Raw genomic sequence first — 23,631 nt, forward strand, 5'->3', positions numbered from 1 at the left:
TTAGACTTGTGTTTTTCTAGTTTGTTCCTTCATTTGTGCAGTATTTCTCTGCATTTTCATTATTCTTTTTCAAACTTACTGTGTTTGAGGTCTCCTTTTCCCAGGCTTCAAGGTTGAATTCTTTCTTCCCTTTGATTTCTGCCCGCCTAAGATTGGTGCAGTGGTTTCTGTAAGCTTTGTATAGAGTGAGATTTGTGCTGAGTTTTTTTGTTTGTTTGTTTTGTTTTATTTTCTTCTGATGGGCAAGGCTGAGAGAGGTGGTACTCCTGTCTGCTGATGATATGATTTGTATTTTTGTTTTATTTTTTTGTTTGGATGAGGCATCCGGCACAGGGTGCTACTGCTGATGCTGAGTCTTCTATTCAAGTGGTTTCCTTTGTGGGAGTTCTCACTATTTTATACTCCCCAGGGTTATTTCTCTGGTAGTCTAGGGTCTTGGAGTCAGTGCTCCCACTCCAAAGGCTCAGGGCTTGATCTCTCACCACAGCAAAGTACATATATGAGAAGTCCACAGCTGCCATCACACCCAGAGGTGAACAGTTGGAAGTACTGCCTCTCCTTCAACAGCAGCCACCCCTTCTTTCCACATAAGCCTCCCTCATGATGACTTCTGGCCTCCTGAGCTCCACTCCTCTCATGGCCATCTGTCAAGCTTCAGGTGCAAGTCCCTTTTCAGTGCTTACACACTTCTATGCTGGTCCAAGTGAGAGTACCATCATATTCTCCTTATTGTTTTGAACCCTATTCCATAAGATTTGGATCTGGATCCTATAGTAACAACTCCCATTTTTTTATCATGAGTTTCCAGTGTGACAACTGCTTTTCCTCTTTTCTCCCCACGCCAGTCCTCAATCTTCTGTTGTTTTTTCATCATTGTTATATGTGCAGTGTTGTCTGACACTACACTTGTATGATGGGGAAAACATAGCTTCTTGACTTTTCTATCATTGGTCAAAGCTTTATAAGTCCCTGTCTTACTGGGAGGTAGAGAACAAACTTAAACTTCACTATTAATAACATATAGTCTTTTTGGACCTAAGTATACTCCATTCAGTTTAAATCACCCACTTTCAGATAAATGAAATGTTTGGGATTTCAGCCCCTTCTTCTTGCTCTTTCCCAATATGGTAAAGCTCCCATGAAAGCATGTTGGGGAAGGACAGAGGGAACACTCAGAAACACATGCTGTTATGTGGATTCTGGATCCTTGCTGACTGTACTGCAGAGTGGTTGTTGAAAAATAATGCATTTCAACTGGTCTTTTGGAGTCTATGGTCCTAGCTATTTGTGCTTGATTGCAAAGGCCCCATGTATAATGGCCCCTTTGACTCAGTCCCAGGCTTTTGTCCATCCATCTGTGACCCCTAAGTGGGGCACATGGTAATTTATGGATGCCTATGCCTCACTACTTTCTGTGAGGTGTCAAAGTACTATGTCAGACTCCTCTATCTTATAGCTTCTTCCACTGCTGTCTCACTATCTCTGGGCTTTGTGCATGACTTCTATTAGAGGTCTAGGGCCTACCTCAGTGAATGTGGGCAAGCATTTAATTGGTGCTTCCCTGCCCCAAGCATTTCTTATGCTTCCCTATAACTTAGGTGCTTCTATTGCATCTTCACTTCACCACCTACATTTATATTCTGAAAGAGAAAGCAGAGACAAATGCATCTGTCTTTAATCAGCTAGTTTCCTTCTTTCCCTCCGCCATTGGGATTGGAAGGGGTATGCTCTGTTTTCTTCTTTCTGTATGGAAGGGACTTCCCCTACATTAATGCCAACTTCCTTAGAATCATTAATCTTTTTGGTTCAGCCTTAATGGTGGAAGAGCATCTTCCTTATACTATGGAAGAAATCCTATGACTTGAGCTGGCCAGGTCGAATTGGGAGTTCAAGATAGCTAGAGACTCGGAGTCACAGAAGATGAAAATACTCAAAAAAAAAAAAAAAAAAAAAGATGAAAATACTCTGGTGAATAAATCCCAAATAGTACATCCATTATATGTGACACAATACTCTGGATTCCTCTAAGAGTAATTCTGTTCCCAGAATTAATCATTCTAAAAATAATAGCTAATATCTATTGACTGCTTATGATGTGCTAGAGAAAAGGAAAGATATACCCATCTGAATGCAGAGTTTCAAAGAATAGCAAGGATAGATAAGAAAGTCTTTCTCAGTGATCAATGGAAAGAAATAGAGGAAAACAATAGAGTGGGAAAGACTAGAGATCCCTTCAAGAAAATTGGAGATACCAAGGGAACATTTCATGCAAAGATGGGCACAATAAAGGACAGAAAAGGTATGGACCTAACAGAAGCAGGAGATATTAGGAAGAGGGGGCAAGAATACACTGAAGAACTATACAAAAAAACTTCATGATCTAGATAACCATGATGGTGTGATCACTCACCTAGAACCAGACATCCTGGAATCTGAAGTCAAGTGGGCTTTAGGAACCGTCACGATGAACAAAGCTAGTGGAGATGATGGAATTCCAGTTGAGCTATTTCAAATCCTAAAAGATGATGTTGTTAAAGTGCTGCTCTCAATATATAAGCAATTTTTGAAAACTCAGCAGTGGCCACAGGACTGGAAAACGTGTTTTCATTCCAATCCTAAAGAAAGGCAATGCCAAAGAATGTTCAAATTACCACACAATTGCACTCATTTCACATGCCAGCAAAGTAATGCTGAAAATTCTCCAAGGTAGGCATCAACAGTATGCAAACTGACAACTTCCAGATGCTCAAACTGTATTTAGAAAAGGGAGAGAAACCAGAGATCAAATTGCCAACTTCCGTTTGATCACAGAAAAAGCAAAAGAGTTCCAGAAAAGCATCTACTTTTGCTTTATTGACTACACCAAAGCCTTTGACTGTGTGGATCACAACAAACTGTGAAAAATTCTTTAAGAGATGGGAATACCTGACCACCTGACCTGCCTCTTGAGAAATCTGTATACAGGTCAGGAAGCAACAGTTAGAACTGGACATGGAACAACAGACTGGTTCCAAATTGGGAAAGGAGTGTGTCAAGGTTGTATATTGTCACCCTGCTTATTCAACTTGTATGGAGAGTACATCATGTGAAAATGCCAGGCTGGATGAAGCATAAGTTGGAATCCAGATTGCAGGGAGAAATAACAGTAACTTCAGATACACAGATGACACCACCCTTATGGCAAAAGCGAAGAGGAACTGAAGAGCCTCTTGATGAAAGTGAAGGAGGAGAATGAAAAAGCTGGCTTAAAGCTCAACATTCACAAATCTAAGATCACGGCATCTGGTCCCATCACTTCATGGAAAATAGATGGAGAAAGAATGGGAACAGTTGAGAGACTTTATTTTCTTGGGCTCAAAAATCATGGCAGATGGTGACTGCAGCCATGAAATTAAAAGATTCTTGCTCTTTGGAAGAAAAGCTATGACAAACCTAGACAGCGTATTTAAAAGCAGAGACATTACTTTGCCAACAAAGGTCTGTCTAATCAAAGCTATGGTTTTTCCAGTAGTCATATATGGGTGTGAGAGTTGGACTATAAAGAAAGCTGAGCAGTGAAGAATTGATGCTTTTGAACTGTGGTGTTGGAGAAGACTCTTGAGAGTCCCTTGGCCTGCAAGGGGATCCAACCAGTCAATCCTAAAGGAAATCAGTCCTGAATATTCATTGGAGGGACTGATGCTGAAGCTGAAGCTTCAATACTTTGGCCACCTGCTGCGAAGAACTGACTCATTAAGTAAATAAAGATCAAAAGTGGAAAAAAAAAAAAAAGACCCCAATGCTGGGAAAGATTGAGGGCAAGAGGAGAAGGGGATGACAGAGGATGAGATGGTTGGATGGTATCACCGACTCAATGCACATGAGTTTGAGCAAGCTCCAGGATTTCGTGATGGACAGGGAAGCTTGGCATGCTGGAGTTCATGGTGTCACAAAGAGATGGAGACCACTGAGTGACTGAACTGAACTGAACTGAGGCGTTATTTAAGATATATATATATTTAATCCACATATAATCTTATGTTGCAAGTACTATGATCATTCCTATTTTACAAGTAAAGGGGTAAGAAGTAAAGTGAAAGTTATTAAATAAGAATTACTATTTGAATATAATTCTCATTGTGAATCCAAGTCTCTTTCAGTACACCTCTTTTTTCATCCTGCTCTTTATCCTGCTGCCAGTGTTTGTTCTCCCTTAAACATCTATATTCTGTATGTCAAATCAAACTATTTGTTGTTCCACTTATATTCTATCTCATTTCCCCTATTTTATGTCTTTGCTCTTTCTATTCTCTTTGTCTAGAATACCCTCTCCCCACCATTCTCTATCTTCCAGAACTCTGCCTAACAACCTCTCCTCCAAACCTTTTCTGATTCCCATGGTTGGAAGGAATCTGTCTTCTAAATCCTCTCCATTTTTGTGCTTACAGTGTCTCTACTTCAACATAGAATTAATCATGTATCATTTTGAGAGTCACTCTCAGATGTAGACTTGCACCCACACCTTTGTTCCTCCACAGCAGTCAGCACAGAGACTAAATAAGTAAGTGGGTGGAAGATCTTCTGCACACAGTGGACCATTCCTGCTGCAGAAGTCAGTCAAAGAATTGTATCAGGAACTTGCCTGGATCCAGAGCTGGAAAACTACAAACAGCATTACATGAGATCCTGGAGATGACCTCTTTCATCTCAGACTGTGACTCACATGTGGAAATTCAGTACAAGGAATCAACAAAGGACTGGAAGGACTTTGTGTCTATATGACATTCTGTTCCAAAACTGACCTCCTCACTTCTTGGAGGCAACCCCCCTGCCTACTTTCCTCTATCTGATGATTATTCTTTTCAAGTTCCAATGAATCTCTCACCTCCCGCCAATCTCTCACCTCCCACTTGTTATAGCTGAAGCAAGTGCCAAACATATTTTTTTCCCCACACCTCTTTATTGCTTAGAAAAACTGTCCTGTATTTGGAGCTCTTTGAGCATCTGTAAAGGAGTAATTGGTTTAAGCAACTCCAGGAGGTGATGTGTGGCCTGGTAGGTGGACCTCAGGAGAGAGGCTGAGCTGGTGACCAGAGGCATTTGGTTCCTGGGAGGCATAAAGAATGACCACTGCTCACCACTTGTGTGATGATTACACACTCTAGCCCTGGATTGCTTTGTCTTCCAATACGAGAAAGCCCTTTTCCCCACCACCTACTTTTCCTGTGGCCAAGGCTCTTCTCATCATAATCTGCTTTCCCACATGGCTCCAACACCACATCCAAATAGCTCCATGTACATTCAAGCTAAATGTGCTTAGACATCTCCCAAAGAGGGCACTTCTCCCATTAGGAGAAATGAAAGGCAGGAACATTAAAGTCGTCCTGGGGTAATTCTGGTTTCTCTGGAACCCTGGAGTCTAGATGATGAAATCTGTTGGATGGGATGCACTCTGCTTGGCAGAGAGAAGGAAGGTATCTTTTGTGCAGTTTAAGATTCTCTCAGGAGGTCAGGAACCAGTTTAAATTGCCCTCTAAACATTCTTAGAGGAAGTCCTCTCCTTTGGATTCAGAAGGGCAGTTACTGGACCAGACTGAGACCTTGGGGCACTATTTTGGCTCCAGCAAGTGTTAGCTGTGCATCCTTAAGCAAATCACTTTCTCCTTTGGAATTCATATCTTCTCATCTAAGACACTGGTGAGTTGAATTACATGCCCCCAAAGGCCTTTTCTTGCTTTGGCGTCCTGTTGAGGGGTGTGTGTGTGTGTGTGTGTGTGATCTCGAGTTCAAGGGAGAGATAATGGTTAGATTGAGGAGATATGATTCAAAGCCGACACTTTCCCCTAGAGATAGAACTCACTTTAAGTTTTATAATCACGTCCTATGTGTAACTTTTTCCTTCATAAGTCTGGAATTGGTTTTTACCCCCGAAAGGCCTGAAGTTATTTTTTAATTTCTTCAATTTGAGAATCAACTTATTATTGATGTTGGATGCTAAAAGAAAAATCTCTAATAGCTTCATCACAAAGCCATCCTTCTTTTATGCTGGCCAAGGAAATGGATCTGTCTTGCTAAACGAGATTAAATTTTCAATAGCCCCAAATATAAAATTATATATAAATATTTATATATCTCAGCACATTAAAAGTATCTTAAGCTTAGCATTAATTAGTCTCGAGAAGAAAAGGGTAAACACAAGTGCTATTCATTTATTACCTTAACACCAGTTAGATCAATGAACAGTCTCCATGTAAACAGCATTATTCATTAAACAAACAAGATGATTTTAAAATGAATGTTTTTTAAAATTTTTTTTATTTTTAAAGAATGAAATGAAGGGGGAGCGTGAATGTGAATGTGAACATGGAGTAGTGGTTCTCTGACTGATTTGCATGCATGAGTACTCTCCTGGGCTGCCAGCTTGAGAGATGTGACCAAGATGAGACTGGTTGCTGGTGTGAGCTACTATTGTTCTAAAAATGCTTTTAAGAACTTCCTTCTCTGTTTCAAGATTTAACTGTTTAAATGGCTATTACTTCACAGATATCTAAATATACTAACACACAGAAGGTTAGCAGAGAAAATGCTTTAATAGTGTGGTTAAGATTCCATATGTTAATTATTTCATCTGATAACAATGTAACACTTTTATTCACTGGAAACTCACAAATCACACTGATATTTACAAAAGTTGTTTCCATTAAATTGAAATGAAGAGAGAGGTTAGTATGTTTTAATATAAAAAGGAAAAAGGGGGCTGAATTCTTTTGACAGATACAATTGTTAACAGTCTATTGTTAAAGAATCATATTATTAGGAGAAGAGTCAGGATAGGAGTAATAAATAAAAATGCAGTTATTACATTTGTGAAAATGCAGATAACCCCAAATATTTACTTGCTTGGCTTTAGAATAAATCATGTAGTTTTTTAAACCAGAATTTATAAACAGTTTGGCTAGCCTAATGTTAAAGTGAGTTTACATTTTCTGAGGGTACAATAATTGGGGTGAAAGTGAGTCTGCTGTGTGGTGATAGAGGAAAACGTTGGTTGAAACATCACTGTTGGATAAAACACCAACGACTAATTAAACACACATACACACATAAGCAAACAATTAAATAACACTTTAACTACAGAAAAGTGGGAATTGTCCAAATGTGGGTCATTTGAGTCAATCCCAAATCAGTTCCCATTTGTATAGTCTCTGCTTCAAAATGAATCCAGAAGAAATGAGGACAAATATACACAATTACCACAGATATGTGATAATACAAACAGATTTAGGCAACTCTGGGGCATGTTGTTTGGCAACGTGCAGGGAAGATTGTCAAAACACTTCTATGATCACAGGGATACTGAAAGTCAGGGGAGGGGGTTACCGAGACTCTGAGGTCGAATCTTCCTGATTATAACCCAGGACAAGGATTTTTTTTTTTTTCTCCTGATGTAGAGTTCAGAGATCTGCAAAGAGTTCAGGGCTCACTGGTTCATAGAATAAGGATGAAAAAGTGGGAGTGTTTCTCCATAATAAGCCACAGTGGATGGGGTCCAAACAAACTGCTCAATGTCAGTTATCCATTCTCGTCACTTGTATAGCTGAAAATCACTTTCATAAACTATGACTTCAGTGGTCTCTCCCAACAGTCTTGTAAGGTAGTCTTGTTTTATTGAACAAAACTGAGATGCAGAGAGAATAAACATCTAGGTCATGTGATTTAGAACTTGAACCCAGGTCTTTGAATTCCAAGTAGAGCTCATCTTTGAATAAAAGAGTGTGTTCTAGAAAAATGGCTCAGGCCTTAGCAAAATGGCCACATAGATTACGTTCATTGCCAGTGGCAAACTGCACCCCTTTGTCCTTGATACTGGAGTTTCTGACATCACTTACTTTAAGGTGTCAGGAACTGGATGTGTTCCTCATTTCAGGATTATCTGTCTTCACCCAAAAGAATGATGAGCTTTCAAGGATCAGAGGAAAAGAAATTTTTTGGTTCTTTTCTTTGAAATGACACCATTATAGATAACTAATGACCTGATTATGAGAAAAATTCTTTTCTGGCAACCAGAATCCAAGAGAATGTTCTAAGGAAATCAGAAGATCTGAGTGAAAAAGCTCATTGGGATGGCGTGAACTGTCTCCCCATGAGGCTGTAAACCCCACACTGTAACTCATGCTTTTATCTCCATTGTTCTATATTCTGTTGGCTTTTGACTTTCCTGCACTGACTGGATACAGAATGAGGTAAGATGAAGTATGAGTCTAGAAGACCAACTGCGGCCTGTGACACCTAAATATCTGGATATAACTCAATGACTCCAATGACTTCTGCCAATTCATTTTGCTATTTAAATATTTTTACACATAGTAGGTAATCAGTCAATGTTGGCTCCCGTTGCTCTTTAATCTCGCTGGTGTCGTTGTGCACAGTACGTTGAGCAGGTATCAGTAACTGTTAGCTGCTGTGGTTTGTGTCAAGCCGCACTGCATTTTATGATTTCCCAAGCATCCAGATCCTTGAGAGCAGTGAAGTGTGAAAACTGTTGCCCTTTCCCCATGCAGCCCGTGAACTTGGTTATTGATAAACTGCTCCAAGTACTGGCTTTTGGGTTTTCAATTGTGAAATACCAGTGGGTCACTTCAGTCTGATACAATCCACCTCCTCCGTGGCCGGCAGGCGGCTGGTTTTGAGGTCGAGGTCAGCACTGGACTTACTCCCATGGTGGGAGGGCCGCCGGTGGAGCAGCAGCATTTTCTTGAAGTACTTCATGGTGGTGTTCTTCACTGTCACGAAGCACACGGTGTTGATCATGCTGTTGCTCATGGCGATGCACTCCACAACATAAAAGGCTGTGAGGTAATGCTTTTCCTTCACGAACACAGTGGGGAAGAAGTCGCGCACGATTGTGAAGCCATAGAAGGGCGCCCAGCACAGAACATATGCCGTGAGGATACACATGAGTACCAGTACCGTCTTCCGGCGGCAGCGCAGCCGCTTCCGGATCTGCTCAGTCTGGAAACCCGGGACCGCTTTGAACCAGAGCTCCTGGGAGATCCTGGCATAGCACAGGGTCATGGTGACCACGGGGCCCAGGAATTCGATGCCAAAGACAAAGAGGAAGTAGGATTTATAGTAGAGCTGCTGGTCCACTGGCCAGACCTGGCCGCAGAAGATCTTTTTCTGGTTTTTGACAATGAAGAGGACGGTTTCCTTTGTGAAGTAAGCTGATGGGATGGAGATGAGAATGGATACCATCCAGACCAAAGCGATCAGGAAGGAGGCTGTTTGATAATTCATTCGTGGTTTCAAGGGGTGAACGATAGCGAGATATCTGGTGGGGGAGGGAAGCATCAGTAGCAATGATGTATGCTGATATATGCTTGTAATCATTATTAGTTTTTAGCTAACCCAAACACCCACAGTAGCAGACAAAATGGCACAATGACTCCCCACGTACCTATTTTCCAGTGTCAACATACTTCATTTTATTTTAGCAACATCATTTGGCATTTGGAAGAGAGGAGAGGTTTAGTGGGAACTGCACAGGATTTGGGTCAAACAGAATAGATCCTGGCTTTTAATCTGATTGGCTTTGAGGGTCTAGAGTCAATCAGTCTCTCTGAGATTCCTTTCCTCAAATGCAACGTGGGATAAAATGACATCTACCTTGCAGGGCTGCTGTGAATATTAAATGCTACAATGTTTGTGAAATGCTTGGCATGTACTAGATATTCAATAAATACATGCGGTCTATCATGATTATAAATCCTATTGATACGAACTGACTTTCCAGGTTGCCATTCTGCCTAAGAATATAATTCTTTCAAAACTTTTCAATTCACATATCTCCTGGTGTAGAGGCAAAAGAAGGTCTGTGGACTAGGACTTTCTGCTGACACCCTCAGGTGTCATTCTGCATTACAGAGCTGGAGGGTAGGGGTGGTTTAGGGTAGAATCTGAGCAATCTAGTGAGATGTAAATGACTTGCCCAAGCTCAGTTGGTGCAGGGAATGGAATGTAGGCTCCTGATACAATTTACACCTACCTCCATGGGCTGTCTCAAGCTCAGATTAGAAGGTATGTAAAGTTGCCTTGACACCATCAAGCATAAGGTGCATAAGCATATAGCATAAGGCTTTTATCCTCTTTCCAATGAGCAACACTGCCTGGGAAAGAGGTTGGAGCCCTTAGTGGGAAATGAGCCCATTTGTGTAGGTTGAACACCTCCTTTCTAGCAAAACCTAATAACACCTATTTAGATAATTTAGTGCCCTGAAATCATTCTTATGCATTTTATGGGTCAAGAGGAAGAGGTGGTGGAGGAAGGTGGAGGAAGAAAAGAGGCATGAGGGGTTGGGAAGAAGCAATTCAGTGTTGGAGATGAACATATACCTCATACCTGGAGCTTGAGTCAGGTTATGACCAACAGCAGGAAGACATCCATAGATTTCGATCTAGCCTTCCCTGGTGGCTCAGATGGTAAAGCGTCTGCCTATAATGTGGGAGACCCAGGTTGGATCCCTGGATCAGGAAGAGCGTCTGGAGAAGGAAATGGCAACCCACTCCAGTATTCTTGCCTGGAAAATCCCATGGATGGAGGAGCGTGGTAGGCTACAGCCCATGGGTCGCAGAGAGTTGGACACAACTGAGCGACTTCACTTTCACTTTCACTTTACACTTTTTGGTAACTAGACCCTTTGGTCACCTTTCCAAGTTTCTGACTTGACCAAGAAGGCCTTCTGAAGTGCTATTTTTGTCTGTCCCTGGCAATAATCTGTCATGAGGTTGTTTTACCTGCTTTTGCCTTCCCCTTTCCCACCGGCAGCTCTGACCATAGACTTCAATTAGGCGATCTCGTGGCAGCCTGGTTCACCCCAGGTTGCAGCTTTCTGAAGACTTGAGATAAAACTGGATCTCATCCAAACCACTGGCTGCACCCTAGCTATATAAATTAATGAGCAGTGCGTGCTAGATTTCTTTACCCATCATGGGTCCCAGTTTTTCCAAGTTAACCTGCACGAATTGCCTGGATAGCACAAGGCTCACAGGGCTGGAGATGGGGACAAGTGGGTTAGCTCATCCTTCACTGGGGCAGGGACATCTCACAATCATTGTCTCTCTGTGATGCTAAGTGTATCAGTTTCCTATTGCTGCTATAACAAATTACTACAAACTCAGTGGCTTAAACAAATTTATTATCTTATAGTTTTGAAGTCTTAAGTCTGACATGTATCTTACTGGGCTAACATCAAGGTGTTGGTAGGCCTGTGTTCCTTTCTGGAGGCTCTTTGGGGAAAATCTCATTTGTTTTTCCTTTAGGGCTGCCTGCATTACTTGGCTTATGGCCCCCTAATATGTTTAAAGCCATCAATGATCAGTCAAGCCATTCCCACAACACATCACCCTGACACTGACTTTTCTGCCTCCCTTTTGCCCATTTAAGGACTGTTGTGATTACACTGAGCCCACCCAGATAATCCAGTATAATGTCCTTATTTTATGATCAGCTAATTAGCAACCTTAATTCCTCTTAGGCATAACATGTTCTAGGGATTAAGATATGGATATCTTGGGGTGATTATTCTGCCTCCCATAGTGAGTCCAAAGTCTTTACATAATGTAGAACTAGTTCAGGACTTACTAACTCTCCCAATCTGATTTCAGCATGAAAAGTATCTCAGTGACCAATGCTAAAGAGAATTTCTACAGCCCTGCTTACTCTGCTGTCAACTCTTAAATTCTAATTCCTTTTCCCTCAGTAACTTCTTCCTTATCCTATAGGATGCTCCAAAATTCAGAGCTTTATTTTACAATTTATTGTCATCAAATAAATCATAAAATAAAGAACACTGCCTAGGTATTATTCAGAAACCCTGGATTTTAGCTCTGTACCTAAATCCTCAGATAAATCACTTATGCCCCTGGGACTTAGTTTCTTCATCTGTGAAAGGTGGACAAAAATAACTACAGATAACCTTTTTGAAAGGTTCCATTTGAGAAGGTAAATGTACATAAAGCATGCTGGAAGCTATAATACTTTGTTTAAACTCATCTTTTCCTATGACCCTTTCATTGGCAAGAGGGACATCTGTAAAGTCTTTGCTGCCATCTATCTGCTTGGCTGTTTCTTGAGGTCAACACTCTTCTTCTGGGGTCTCTGTGACTTCAAATAGCATCTCTTCTAGGCCCTCTGCACATGAACATTGCTCTTCTCCTGATGCCAGTGTCAGGGTTTGTTCTGAGTATGATGTAGTCTCCGTGCCTACAGATACAAGCCAATTATTTAATATTAATGTCATCTCAACAAAAGTAAGAGTTTGGCCATCATCTATCTTTCTTATCATTTTGCCTTATTTTTCAATTGGTTTGAAACTGAGTAAGAAAGAGGGATGCTATTTATTAGAGTCATGAATTTTAAGAGTTGAAATTCCATATGTGCTTTAATATCTATAAAAATTTAGCAGTGAGTTCCTCTCTTTTCACCAGATGTATCCCTCCTCCTGGTGGGAAAGGCTCCTGTCCTGCTAGTTTCTCTATCAGTGGGAAAAAGTGCACCCCCAACCCACAACTAATGGGTTTCACTTCCCTGCCAGTTGGCAAAATCATTCAAACAAGCCAATCACATCCTCCCATGGGAGCTAAGGTCACCTCAGCCTCTTGTCACTGTAAAGCCTGCTGTCCACAGCCCCTGCTGGTTCATTCTATTCCTGAGTGCAACTCCCACACGGGACACATGGCCCTGCCTGGGGTGCAGCGATCTCCTCCCTTGGGCTGGGAGTATACGAGACCAACCAACTGCGGTCAGCCTCACTGTTCTAGCTTCAAGGGTTGTGTGTTCAGTCATCTACTACTATTGGAGCTATAGAGTCTTGCCTTGATCAGTGGAGTATAGGAGGTGGTCAGAATAGCGCACTCAAATTACCACAACTTCCTCATGAAGTGTTCCCAGACTGCATCACCAACATAATCATCATGTCTTCCTCTAAGTTACTCTTAACTTATCAATAGATTATCCTAGTTTTTGTGTGGAAGTAAAGCTCCCAGAGGTCAAAGACTGTGTCTTCTACTACTTTATGTTTCCACACACATAGGCTGGGCATAAAAATACAGTAGGATTCAGCAACCTGTGGATCTACCAGGTTGAAGCAGATGCTGTTGATGCCCCCCTATATCCCTTGGCTTTTATGACTTCAGTGCATACCTGTCCACTCCCACCAGCTAACACCTGCATTTCTTTGTCAGAAGGTCTTCTCTGGCTTCCAGAGTACTCTTGGTAACCTGAACAGAATTTCCAGAGGCCCTCACAAATGACTTATGAGGTTTGGTATATAAATAGCTCAGCTCCTTCACCCACCTCCCACTCCTGGGAGAACTCTGAGGTGTGATCGACACCAGCTCCAAGAGTTCTGTGGCAAGAATAAGCATCAGTTTCCCACAGTGGAAATTTGTTCAGTGACACAGCTTTTATTGACTGCCTTCCCTTGCTGCATTTCCCATCTCCCTGTAGGTGCTTCCTGGGTGCTACTTGTACATGAATCCTTGTCTCAGGGTCTATTTTGGGAGTAAACCAAACTAAGGCACAGGTTTGAGGCTCTTTGCTAAGCACAAAGGAAACATAAAGATAGAAGACATGGTTATTGTGCTTAAAATACAGTGTCCTTTGGAAAAGACTGTGTCCCCATACATGAGACTGAAAGACAGATTGGCATCAGACTATAAAGACTACATACAAGGTGCTAGACTCAGGATTTGGCATGTATTCTATAGGCATTGAAACTTTTGGAGGTTTTGTAAGGAATGAAATATATTAGAAAGACTCTTCAATGGTGATATTCTGATGCTTATTATGGATGAGTATGGATTTCAGGGGGCAGTCAGAATCTCCTGTAGGGGAAGAGACAAGTTAGAGGAGCATAGTGATGGTCCAGCCATGACTTGCCAAGAGATGAGGCTGGAGGGACTAGTGCCAGGACCTGGTGTAGGGCTGCATCTGGCAAAGGGGGTGTGTGGGTGGGGGTAGAACGGGGAGAAAAGCAAAGGATGATGGTGGTATTACCTGCCTGTGTGACTGGGAGATGGTGGAACTGCTGACAGAGCTGAAAGCTGACTGAGGCAGAGCTAGTTTGGAGTGGAAAAGGAACCACTCCTGTATTGTAACAGGATGTTTACTTCCTGAGAATCTCTAATATTAAAAAAAAAGAAAGAAAAGCCCTGCAATTACATTATAAAGACAAAGATTTCAATGGAACAAAGTGGGTGAGGACAGTGGTAACTCCCACTTGAGCAGACAACAGAGTCACTCAGGGAATTGGGTAAAATGCAGATGCTTAGCCAGGGGATTCCCATTCAGTAGGGCCCCAAGAATCTGACTTTGTATCATTGTATCAAACATATTTCCCCTGGGGTATTTTGTGTAGTTGGTTGATAGGTAAGTTTCATAAACACTGGGTTCAGGGCTTGAGAGCCTCACAGTTGTGGTAACAAAATTGTTTTTTCCCTATAGGAATTAAGTTATAAAAAGGAAGAAGCCTCTTATATCTGCATGTGTATTATATTATCATAAATGAAAAAATCAATGGGTTGATTAAAAAGGACAATGAACCTAAATAGCACTGAGAACTGGGAAAAACAAACTGAAAGATGATAAAAAGGAAGAAGATGATTAAAAATACATCATCAAAATGAGTTTCAATATAACTCACAATGATGAACCAAGAAGATGTGACACGGATTGGCTTTTTAAAAAGAGCCACTGGTGGTTCAATGCTGGCCTACTACTGTTTACATAAATAAAACATGTGTCAAATTTGTCTGAAGCTGTAATTAGAAATTTTTCTTTATAAATTTACAACAGATCAAGGACTTCCAGAATATATCATGCAAATATATGCAAATAAGCAGAGGGATGTATGCAAAAAAGAAAGGCAAAAATGTCCTTCTCTCTTTTTTACAAGCAAACCAGGCAATAAACCCACTGTAAAATCAGCTTTGCATCAAAGTCACCAGAAACCAGAGTGCCTACTGTATTATTCCATTTTTGTGAAGTTAAAAAGTGGGTAAAATGAAACTATGACACTAGAAATCAGATTGATGGTTGCCTGGGGTGGGAGGATTGACTGGTAAGGAGCACAAGGAAGCTTTCTAGGGGATGAAGATGTTCTATATCTTGATTTGGGTTGTGGTTACAAGAAAAACTTTGCACATGCTGCCTTGACTGGAAGCTGCCTTGTCTATAATGTAGCTAAGTAGTAACTTGCTTAAACCTGCTGCTTTTGCTTGTGTGTTGGAGAGGCTCATGGTTATATGACATGCCTGTATCTGAAGCAGATGTGGTATGTGGCGGCATGGCTGAGAGCTAGGGGTTCAGGAGACTCACTCTTGCCTACGTTTGGGAGAATATGAGCCACAACTGAAGAAACCAACCCTCCTTTTGCCTCGATAGATCGGCAAACATTTGAATCTGGAATAAAGCCAGCTGTTAGAGCTGAAGCGAGGAAAGAGGAGACCTGGGCCACCTCCGTCATGTTTCCCGTGCCTGACATCCTCACCTGTCAATAGCAATGGCCAGCAGGGCGTTGGTGGAGACGTAGAGTGAGACGGTGCGCAGGTAGTTGATAGAGGCACAGAGCACATGGCCATGCTCCCAGGAGAGCTGGTGCACCACGTAGTAGTCCATCTCAAAGGGGCAGCAGATGATGGCTACCAGGAAGTCGGAGATGGCCAGGTTAGCAATAAGCAGGTTGGTGAGGTTGCGCAGCTTTTTATAGCGGGTGAGGGCAGTGATAAAGACAAAGTTGCCAATACCACAAGTCAGCATGATACCCACAAGTGCCACCCCAATAACGATCTTGGCTGCAAAGAAGGTCTGAGTCTTGGTCATATCCTCATCCTCATCCAGAGGGAGGTCATAATCACCATAACTGAAGTTGAAGGGGAGGGAGGAGGCATGTTCTTGGGGTATACTGAAGTTGGTTGGAAAACTAGCATTTCCATTCTGGGCTGCCATGGTGAAGCTTGCCAGGGAGCGGTGTGTGGGAGACTCCAGGGTCTGCAGACTCTGAGCTAGGGTCCAGACCTTCTGCTCTCATGAGGTCAGAGATCCTAGCACCCTGCCCACATCCTTGGGGAGTCAACATGCCATCCTCGATCCTGGAAGGAGACACAGCCAGTTGATAAGATACAGGTGAACACCTGGTAGCATCTTCTCAGAGTCCCCCCACGTGTAGGCAAACCAGATCCAGTGTCTACCCCCAGGCAGAACTGCCCATGGTACAGTGGGGAGGACACATGATACCTGGAAATTGGGAAATCCCCTACTGACTGGCTGCCAGGAGGGATTTGGGCATGGGTTGGTTTGGACTCCCCAGAGACACCCAAGAAGAATGTATATCTTTGCTTTTTGCCCAGGGGCCAAGACCAGTTTGACTGCCCAGTCACCCTCCCCTGCCCCCCAGGAAGCCTCCACAAGGGTCTTCCAGAAGTTTTCCCCAGCTGCTCAGGCAGCCGACTCAGGACTCTATGGGAGTCACAGTGTTTTGCCAGCTGTGACCAGGGACAATGAAGCCAGAAGATATGGATACAGTAGGGTCTTTTCTCCAAAGCAGGGACTGCTTCCTCTCTGGGCCAGTTCACAGACTTGAAAATCACCACTTTCACATGGACAGGCTGATTCATCTTGGGCCAGTGATTTATGCTCTCTGAATTCCAGTTTTCCTATAAACCAAAATCCTGATGCCTAGCCCAGGGCCTGACACAGAGGAGGGGCTGTTGAAGGAATGAATGAAGATCCCAAACAAGATTCTGCAGGTGGAGAAGCCTGTGGGTGGGAGGGAACTCTCCTGCTGCTTCCTGAGGCCATTTTAGAAAAAACCTGCTGTCTGCTTCCCTTCCCTGCCTCCACTCTTTTGATCTGCCCCCTCACCAGGCCCCCAGTTCCCCTTCCAGCCTTGACCGGGAGGCACCACATCTCCTTAAGGAGTCTGTGTCCTCTGAAAGTGGTGGCAGCTCCAAGATATTGCTTAACTGAAAACAGCCGCCCAAGGGGGTGGGGGTGTGGGAGTGGGGGGAGTGTCAGTGAGGATCCAGGAGGGCTTGAGGGCTGACATGTCCCTTATGGCCTAAGTTCTCTACATTCTTGGTGCCTCCAGATGCCCATAGGGGAGGAAATAAAGTTTCTGAAGTACTGAGCCCTCGGAAGATAGGGTACCGTTGGGTTCGAGGTGTCCGAGGCACTGGGAAAAGAATCCAGACCCAGCACCCACGGAATGCCACCTCTCACCTGCCCACCCTCCGCCCCGCTCCCCGCGCTCATCCACCTTCCCCCACCTCCTAGCACACTGGGAAGGACTCCCAAAAGTGGGAGCCACGGGATGCTGGAGGCAAGAAGCGGAACAAACTGGACAGTAGGTTTGATTTGGTCCAGCCCTGTGAGAAGGTGGGGAGAAAGAAGGACAGAAACTGCTCTCCCCCCCCCCCCCCACTCCCAAGACCCCCAGCACGGACAGCAGTCGCAGGATGGCCAGTACACTGCAACCTGCGGCGCGGCAGCCTGCTGTGTACCGGGCGAGGTTCAAGACCGCAGCTAAAGATAGCTTCGTTTTGGATCGCCTCTGTGTCTCACCCAGCCCTCCGCAGGTTTTACTAAGGCGGCGATCGGGAAGCTGGACTCGCGCTCTCTCGGATTCTACTTTCGGCTGCGCTTTGGTTCCGGTCCCGGGACCCGCGAGGAGACGGAGGGCTGCCAGGCTGGAGCCGGTCCACTCCCCATTACCTCGGGATGCTCTCCCTGCCCTTGACCAACCCGCTCCGGGAGCCTGGTCCTTCGTCTCCCTTATTAACCACTGTCTCTCATTAACCACAGTCGCCGGAGGCGCTGCCCTGGCAGGGGCGGGAATCAAGTCAGAAATTCAGGCTCGAGAAGCAAAGCCTGTGAGGCCTCCAGGCGGGAAGAAAACTGGGAGTGGAGAGAGGAGCTGCAGAGAGGGGATTTTCCCAGAGACACTTCCCTTTTCCCGCTCACCTTCCCGAAGGCGCTCCCTGCCCACGCCCTCCTCTGCGGTTTGGTGCTCGCCCCGCGGCCCAGCGCTCCTTCGGTCCGCGGCCGCCCTGCCTAGCCCCAGCCTACCGCCCCCTGCCTGGTCATCTCCCGGCACCCACTCCTTTACTGCGAGCCAGCCAGGGCGCATTCGCAAGGCGGCAGCAGGCAAAGCGGCCCGAAACTCCCTGAGGAAGAAGCGGGCGTCTGAGCCCTCAGCCAGAGCGACGCCCCGCATCCCGCCACCGAAGCCCGGGACTGCGCCAAGCTCTGCACTTACCCGCTTCCGAGCTCTCCCCATCAGCGGTCTCGGGAAGCCGGACTTGCGCTTCTAAGGAGGTGTCCCTCTTCCTTCTCACCCAGCGCCCTTCCCAGGCGCGTCGTGGTCCCCGGGTTCCAGCCCGCGTTCCGCCCGCGCAGCTCTCCCTGGCTTCTGGGGCCCGGCTGGTGCGCCAGCTCCGCTCTGGGCTCCGCCCCAGGGTCCCCGCCTGTCTCAGCGCGGAGGCGGAGGGTGGCCTCTCGCCTCGCGCACCTGGTGCTCCCAGGATTCGGGACGCACGAAGTTCTAGCCGCCTTGGCGGGGTCGGTCCCTCAAGGGGGTTTCCGAGCCCTCGTACCCCAGTGTGAATGGGACCTCAGTAGCCGTTTAGATATGAAGCAATTCTGGGGAACCCGCGAGGCCCTCTGTACCCCTGCCAGGCGCCCCACAGGGATCCTGTCTTCCTGGAGCCCAGTGACAGCATTCGCTCCCGCTGCATACCCTGATTACTTCTGGAGGAGCCCAGGGTGCATTCTATCGTTCGTTCTGGAAACTGTGTGCTGGGGACACTGTCGAGTGCAGAATAGAGCTTTGGGGTTGTGGGGGAGGAGATTCCTCTGGAGGAAGCTGGAGACTCTAGGAGGCTTGCCCTACTCAAAGAACCAACCCGAAGAACTCACTAAAAACTGCGATGCCCACAACTGCCAGAGACCTTGGTCATTCAAAACCATCCCAGTTGGGGTCCTCCTGTGTTTAAGGAGTCTCTTGAGTTCCTCACTTTGTTTACAATAGGTTCTGATTTTAGGCAACTCCTACGGTTTCTCTGGTCTTTGGTTTCCTTACACATTGAACGAAGGGATTAAACTCTCAGGACCTGCAACTGATGGCTGGTAGCTGCAGCCATCAGAGGGAAGCTCTGGCTTTACAGAATTGGAACTGGAAGCTGTGGCAGGAGACGGAAGGATTGAAGGTATTTCCTGCTGTTAAATCCTAGCCAATGATTATCGACAGTTTGGAATATGGACAGGTCAGGTCTTCCCATCTTTTCACAGAGTCTGGGATTTCAGAACTTTATAAATAGTCTCTTGGGTTAGTTAAAACAAAACAAAAGCCCTGTGTTGTCCAAAGAGAACATATTTCATAATGGATACAGTCCAATGGGATGCCAATTTCAAATTCCTGAATGGATGATTAAGAAAACTTTTGAGTTGCGACATTATGTGATTCTGCCTCTCACCTTATATAGAACTAACCCTACCCTCCTTCTTTTCTTTCATATTTTTTACTTTATTTTTTTCAAATTTATTAGAGTTGATATATAACATTGTGTAAGTTTAAGGTATACAGTGTGATGATTTGATACATGTATACGTTGTGAAATGATTACCAAAATAATGTTGATTAACACATCCATCACCTCACATAATTTGTTTTTTTGGTGGTGAGACAGTTTAAAGTGGTCAACTTTCAACTCATCACCTTTCGAGTATATAATACAGTACTGTTAACTATAATCACCATGCTGTAATTAGATATCCAGAACTTATATTGATATTATAGCTGCAAGTTTGTACCCTTCAACCAACAGCTCCCCGTTACCTCTCCAGCCCCTGGCAACCACCATTCTACAATATTCCGTCATATGTATCTCATCTGTTCATACATTCATGGACACTTAGCTTGTTTCCATGTCTAGGCTATTGTGAATAACACTGCACAGAACATGGGGGTGAAGATATCTCTTCAAGGTAGTGGTTTTGTATTCTTCTGATATATACCCAGAAGTGGGATTGCTGGATCATATGGTAGTTCTAGTTTTAATTTTTTGAGGAACTTTCACAACTTTTTTCATAGTGGTTGCACCAATTTACATTCCAACCAACACTGCACAGGGTTCTCTTTTCTCTATAACCTTGCCAAAACTTGCTATCTTTTGTCTTTTTGATAATAGCCATTCTAACAGGTATGAGGTAATATCTTACTGTGGTTTTGATTTTCATTTCCCTGATGATTAGTGATATTGAAGCATCTTTTCATGTACTTGTTGTCCATTTGTATGTCTTCTTTGAAAAAAAATGCCTAATCAGCCCTCTGACCATTAAAAAATCAGATTATTATTATTGCTATTGAGTTGTATGAATTCCTTATACATTTTGGATATTAACCCCTTATTTGGAAGATGGTTTGCAAATATTTTCTCCTATCCCATTAGATTGATTCTTCATTCTGTTGACTGTTTCTGTTGATATGCAGAAGCTTTTTAGTTTGATATAACCCCACTTGTTTATTTCTGTTTTTATTGAGCATGCTTTTAAGGTTATATTTTAAAAATGGTCACCAAGACCAATGTCATGGAAAATTTTCCCTGTTTTCCTCTAGGAGTTTGACAATTTCAGGCCTTACATTCGTCTTTAATATATTTCAAGTTAATTTTTGTGAGTGACGTATCTAGGGATCCAGTTTCATCCTCTTGTTTGTGAATATCCAGTTTTCCCAACACCATTTATTGAAATGACTATCTTTTCCCCATTGAGTATTATTGGCTACCTTGTCAAACATGAGTTAAGTGTATGTACATGGGTTTAATTATGGGCTCTGCATTCTATTCCATTAGACTGTGTGTCTGCTTTTATGCTAGTACTATACTATTTTGTTTATTGTGCTATGCTAAGTCACTTCATTGTGTCTGACTCTTTGCGACCCCTCGGACTGCAGCCCACCAGGCTCCTCTGTCCATGGGATTCTCCAGGCAAGAATGCTGGCATGGGTCGCCATTTCCTTCTGCATGTTTATTATAGCTTTGCAGTATTATTCAAAACCAAGAAGTATCATGCCTCCAGCTTTTTTCTTTTCAGGATTTATTTGGCTATTCCAGGTCCAAGAAGTATCATGCCTCCAGCTTTTTTCTTTTCAGGATTTATTTGGCTATTCCAGGTCTTTTGTGATTCCATATGAATTTTAGGATTTAAAAAAAATTCTTCTTTAAATTTGTAGTAGAATTCACCAGCAAAAGCATCCTGTCCTGAGCTTTTCTTTGGTGGAAGGCTTTTGATTATTATTTCAATCTCCTTAGTCACTATGATCTGCTCAGTTTGTCTATTTCTTTATGACTCAATCTTGGTATATTGTATGCATGTTTCTAGAAATTTATCAGTTTCTTCTATTAATGGATTATCCAATTCATTGCTATAGTAACCTTAGGGTTCTTTGTATTTCCATGGTACCAGTTGTAATGTCTCTTCTGCCATTTACACCTTTATGAGTCCTTTCTTTTTTCCCTTGCTTAGACTAGCTAAAGTTTTCTCAGTTTTTTATCTTTTCAAAAAGTTAAATCTTAGTTTTATTGATTTTGTCTTTCTAATCTTTATTTTATTTATTTCTCATATAATCTTTATTATTTTCTTCTTTCTGCTAATGTTGAGCTTCTAACTTTTTCTCTAATTCCTTGAGGTATAAATTCAAGTTGCTTATCTGAGATCTTTCTTTTTCTTAATGTACAAATTTATTGTTATAAACTTCCATCTTAAGACTGCTTTTGATATATCCCATAAGTTTTGGTAGTTGTGACTTCATTTTTGCTTGTCTCAAAGAATTTTATGATTTTTCTCTTGATTTCTTCTTCAACTAGTTGGTTATTTAGGAGTGTATTGTTTAATTTCCACATAATTGTAAATTTTGCAGTTTTTTCCTGTTGCTGATTTCTGGTTTCATACCATCAAAGCTAGAATAGACACTAAACGTGATTTCAATCTCCTTAAATCATTGAAGCTTGCTTTGTGACCCAATATACAATGTCCTGGAGAATATTTTGTGTGTGCTTGAGAAAACTGTGTATTTTGTTGCTGCTGTATGGAATGTTCTGTATGTGTCTGTTAGGTCCATTTGGTCTATAGTGTTATTCAGGTGTGCTTTTTATTAATTTTCTGTCTGGATGATGCGTTCAATGTTAAATGTGGGGTATTGATGTCTCCTACTACTATTGTATTGCCATCTATCTCTCTCTTCAGTTTATTAATATTTGCTTAAAATACTTAGGTGCTCCAGTGTTGGGTGCATATGTATTTACAATTGTTGTATACTCTTGATGAACTGATCCCTTTACCCCTATATAGTAACTTTCTTTTTCTCTGGTAACCAATTTTGACTGAAAGTTCATTTTATGTGATACTCCATTTCTATCACTCATTTTCAAGCTATATGCATCTTTAAAGCTAATGTGAGTCTTATAGGTAGCATACTGTTGGATCTTATCTTTTTTAACCCATTCAACCACTTTGTGTCTTTTGATTAGAGAATTTAGTCCATTTACATTTAAGTAAGAAAATGTGTTTGTCACTCACTCGCGTCCGACCCTTTGTGACCCCATGGACTGTAATCTGCCAGACTCCAAGTAATTATTAATGGGTAATAATAGTAAGGACTATTACTACTTAATAGTAAGTAATAGTAAATAAGTAATATGTATTACTATATAATGGGCTTCCCTGGTGCCTCAGAGGTTAAAGCGTCTGCCTTCAGTGCAGGAGACCTGGGTTTGATCCCTGAGTCAGGAAGATCCCCTGTAGAAGGAAATGGCAACCCACTCCAGTATTCTTGCCTGGAGAATCCCATGGAGGGAGGAGCCTAGTAGGCTACAGTCCATGGGCTCACAAAGAGTCGGACACGACTGAGTGACTTCACTTTCACTTTTCATTACTATATAATAGTAAGGACTATTACTAATAGTAAGGACATACTATTGCCATTTTGTTAATTGTTTTTTAGTTTTTTTTTAGTTCCTTAGTTGCTTTTTTCCTGTCTTTCTTGTCTTTATTTGTGATTTTTATTTATTTTTTGGTAGTAATATGCTTTAATTTCTTTCCCTTTAACTTTTGATAACTACTATAGGTTTTTTCTTTGTGGCTACTGTGAGTTTTATATAAAGCCTCATAGAGTCTTACATAAAGTTTTCTAGATATAACATTTTTTAAAAAGCTGATCATAGCTTACCATAAACTGCATATAAAAATGCTATAATTTTACTTCTCCCTGCACATTTTATGCTACTGATGTCATACTTCATATATTTTTATATTGCGCATTCACTAACATGCTATTGTAGCTATGGTTACTTTTAATATTATTTTAAAATTTTCTACTTGAGATAAAAATGATTTATACACCACCATTACAGTATTGACTTCCCTGGTGGCTCAGACAGTAAAGAATCTACCTGCAGTACAGGAGAAGTGGGTTAAATCCCTGGGTCAGGAAGATCCCCTGGAGTAGGAAATGGCAACTCACTCCAGTATTCTTGCCTGGAGAATCCCATGGACAGAGGAGCCTGGCAGGCTACAGTCCATGGGGTCTCAAAGAGTCA

At 42.7% G+C, this 23,631-nt stretch overlaps 1 protein-coding gene across 1 annotated transcript; it reads right to left on the minus strand.

Moving 5' to 3' along the window:
* Positions 1-6,168: 6,168 nt before the first annotated feature.
* Positions 6,169-18,425, minus strand: PROKR2 (prokineticin receptor 2). Its single transcript, XM_043479585.1, has 3 exons — positions 18,294-18,425; positions 15,528-16,128; positions 6,169-9,310 (listed from the first exon to the last, which is right to left on the minus strand). Exons 2-3 carry the CDS (start codon positions 15,983-15,985, stop codon positions 8,614-8,616), a joined length of 1,155 nt encoding a protein of 384 aa, XP_043335520.1. The 5' UTR covers positions 15,986-16,128; positions 18,294-18,425; the 3' UTR covers positions 6,169-8,613.
* Positions 18,426-23,631: the final 5,206 nt, after the last annotated feature.

Source organism: Cervus canadensis, chromosome 10 (assembly GCF_019320065.1).
Source record: "Cervus canadensis isolate Bull #8, Minnesota chromosome 10, ASM1932006v1, whole genome shotgun sequence".
Taxonomy (NCBI): Eukaryota; Metazoa; Chordata; class Mammalia; order Artiodactyla; family Cervidae; genus Cervus; species Cervus canadensis.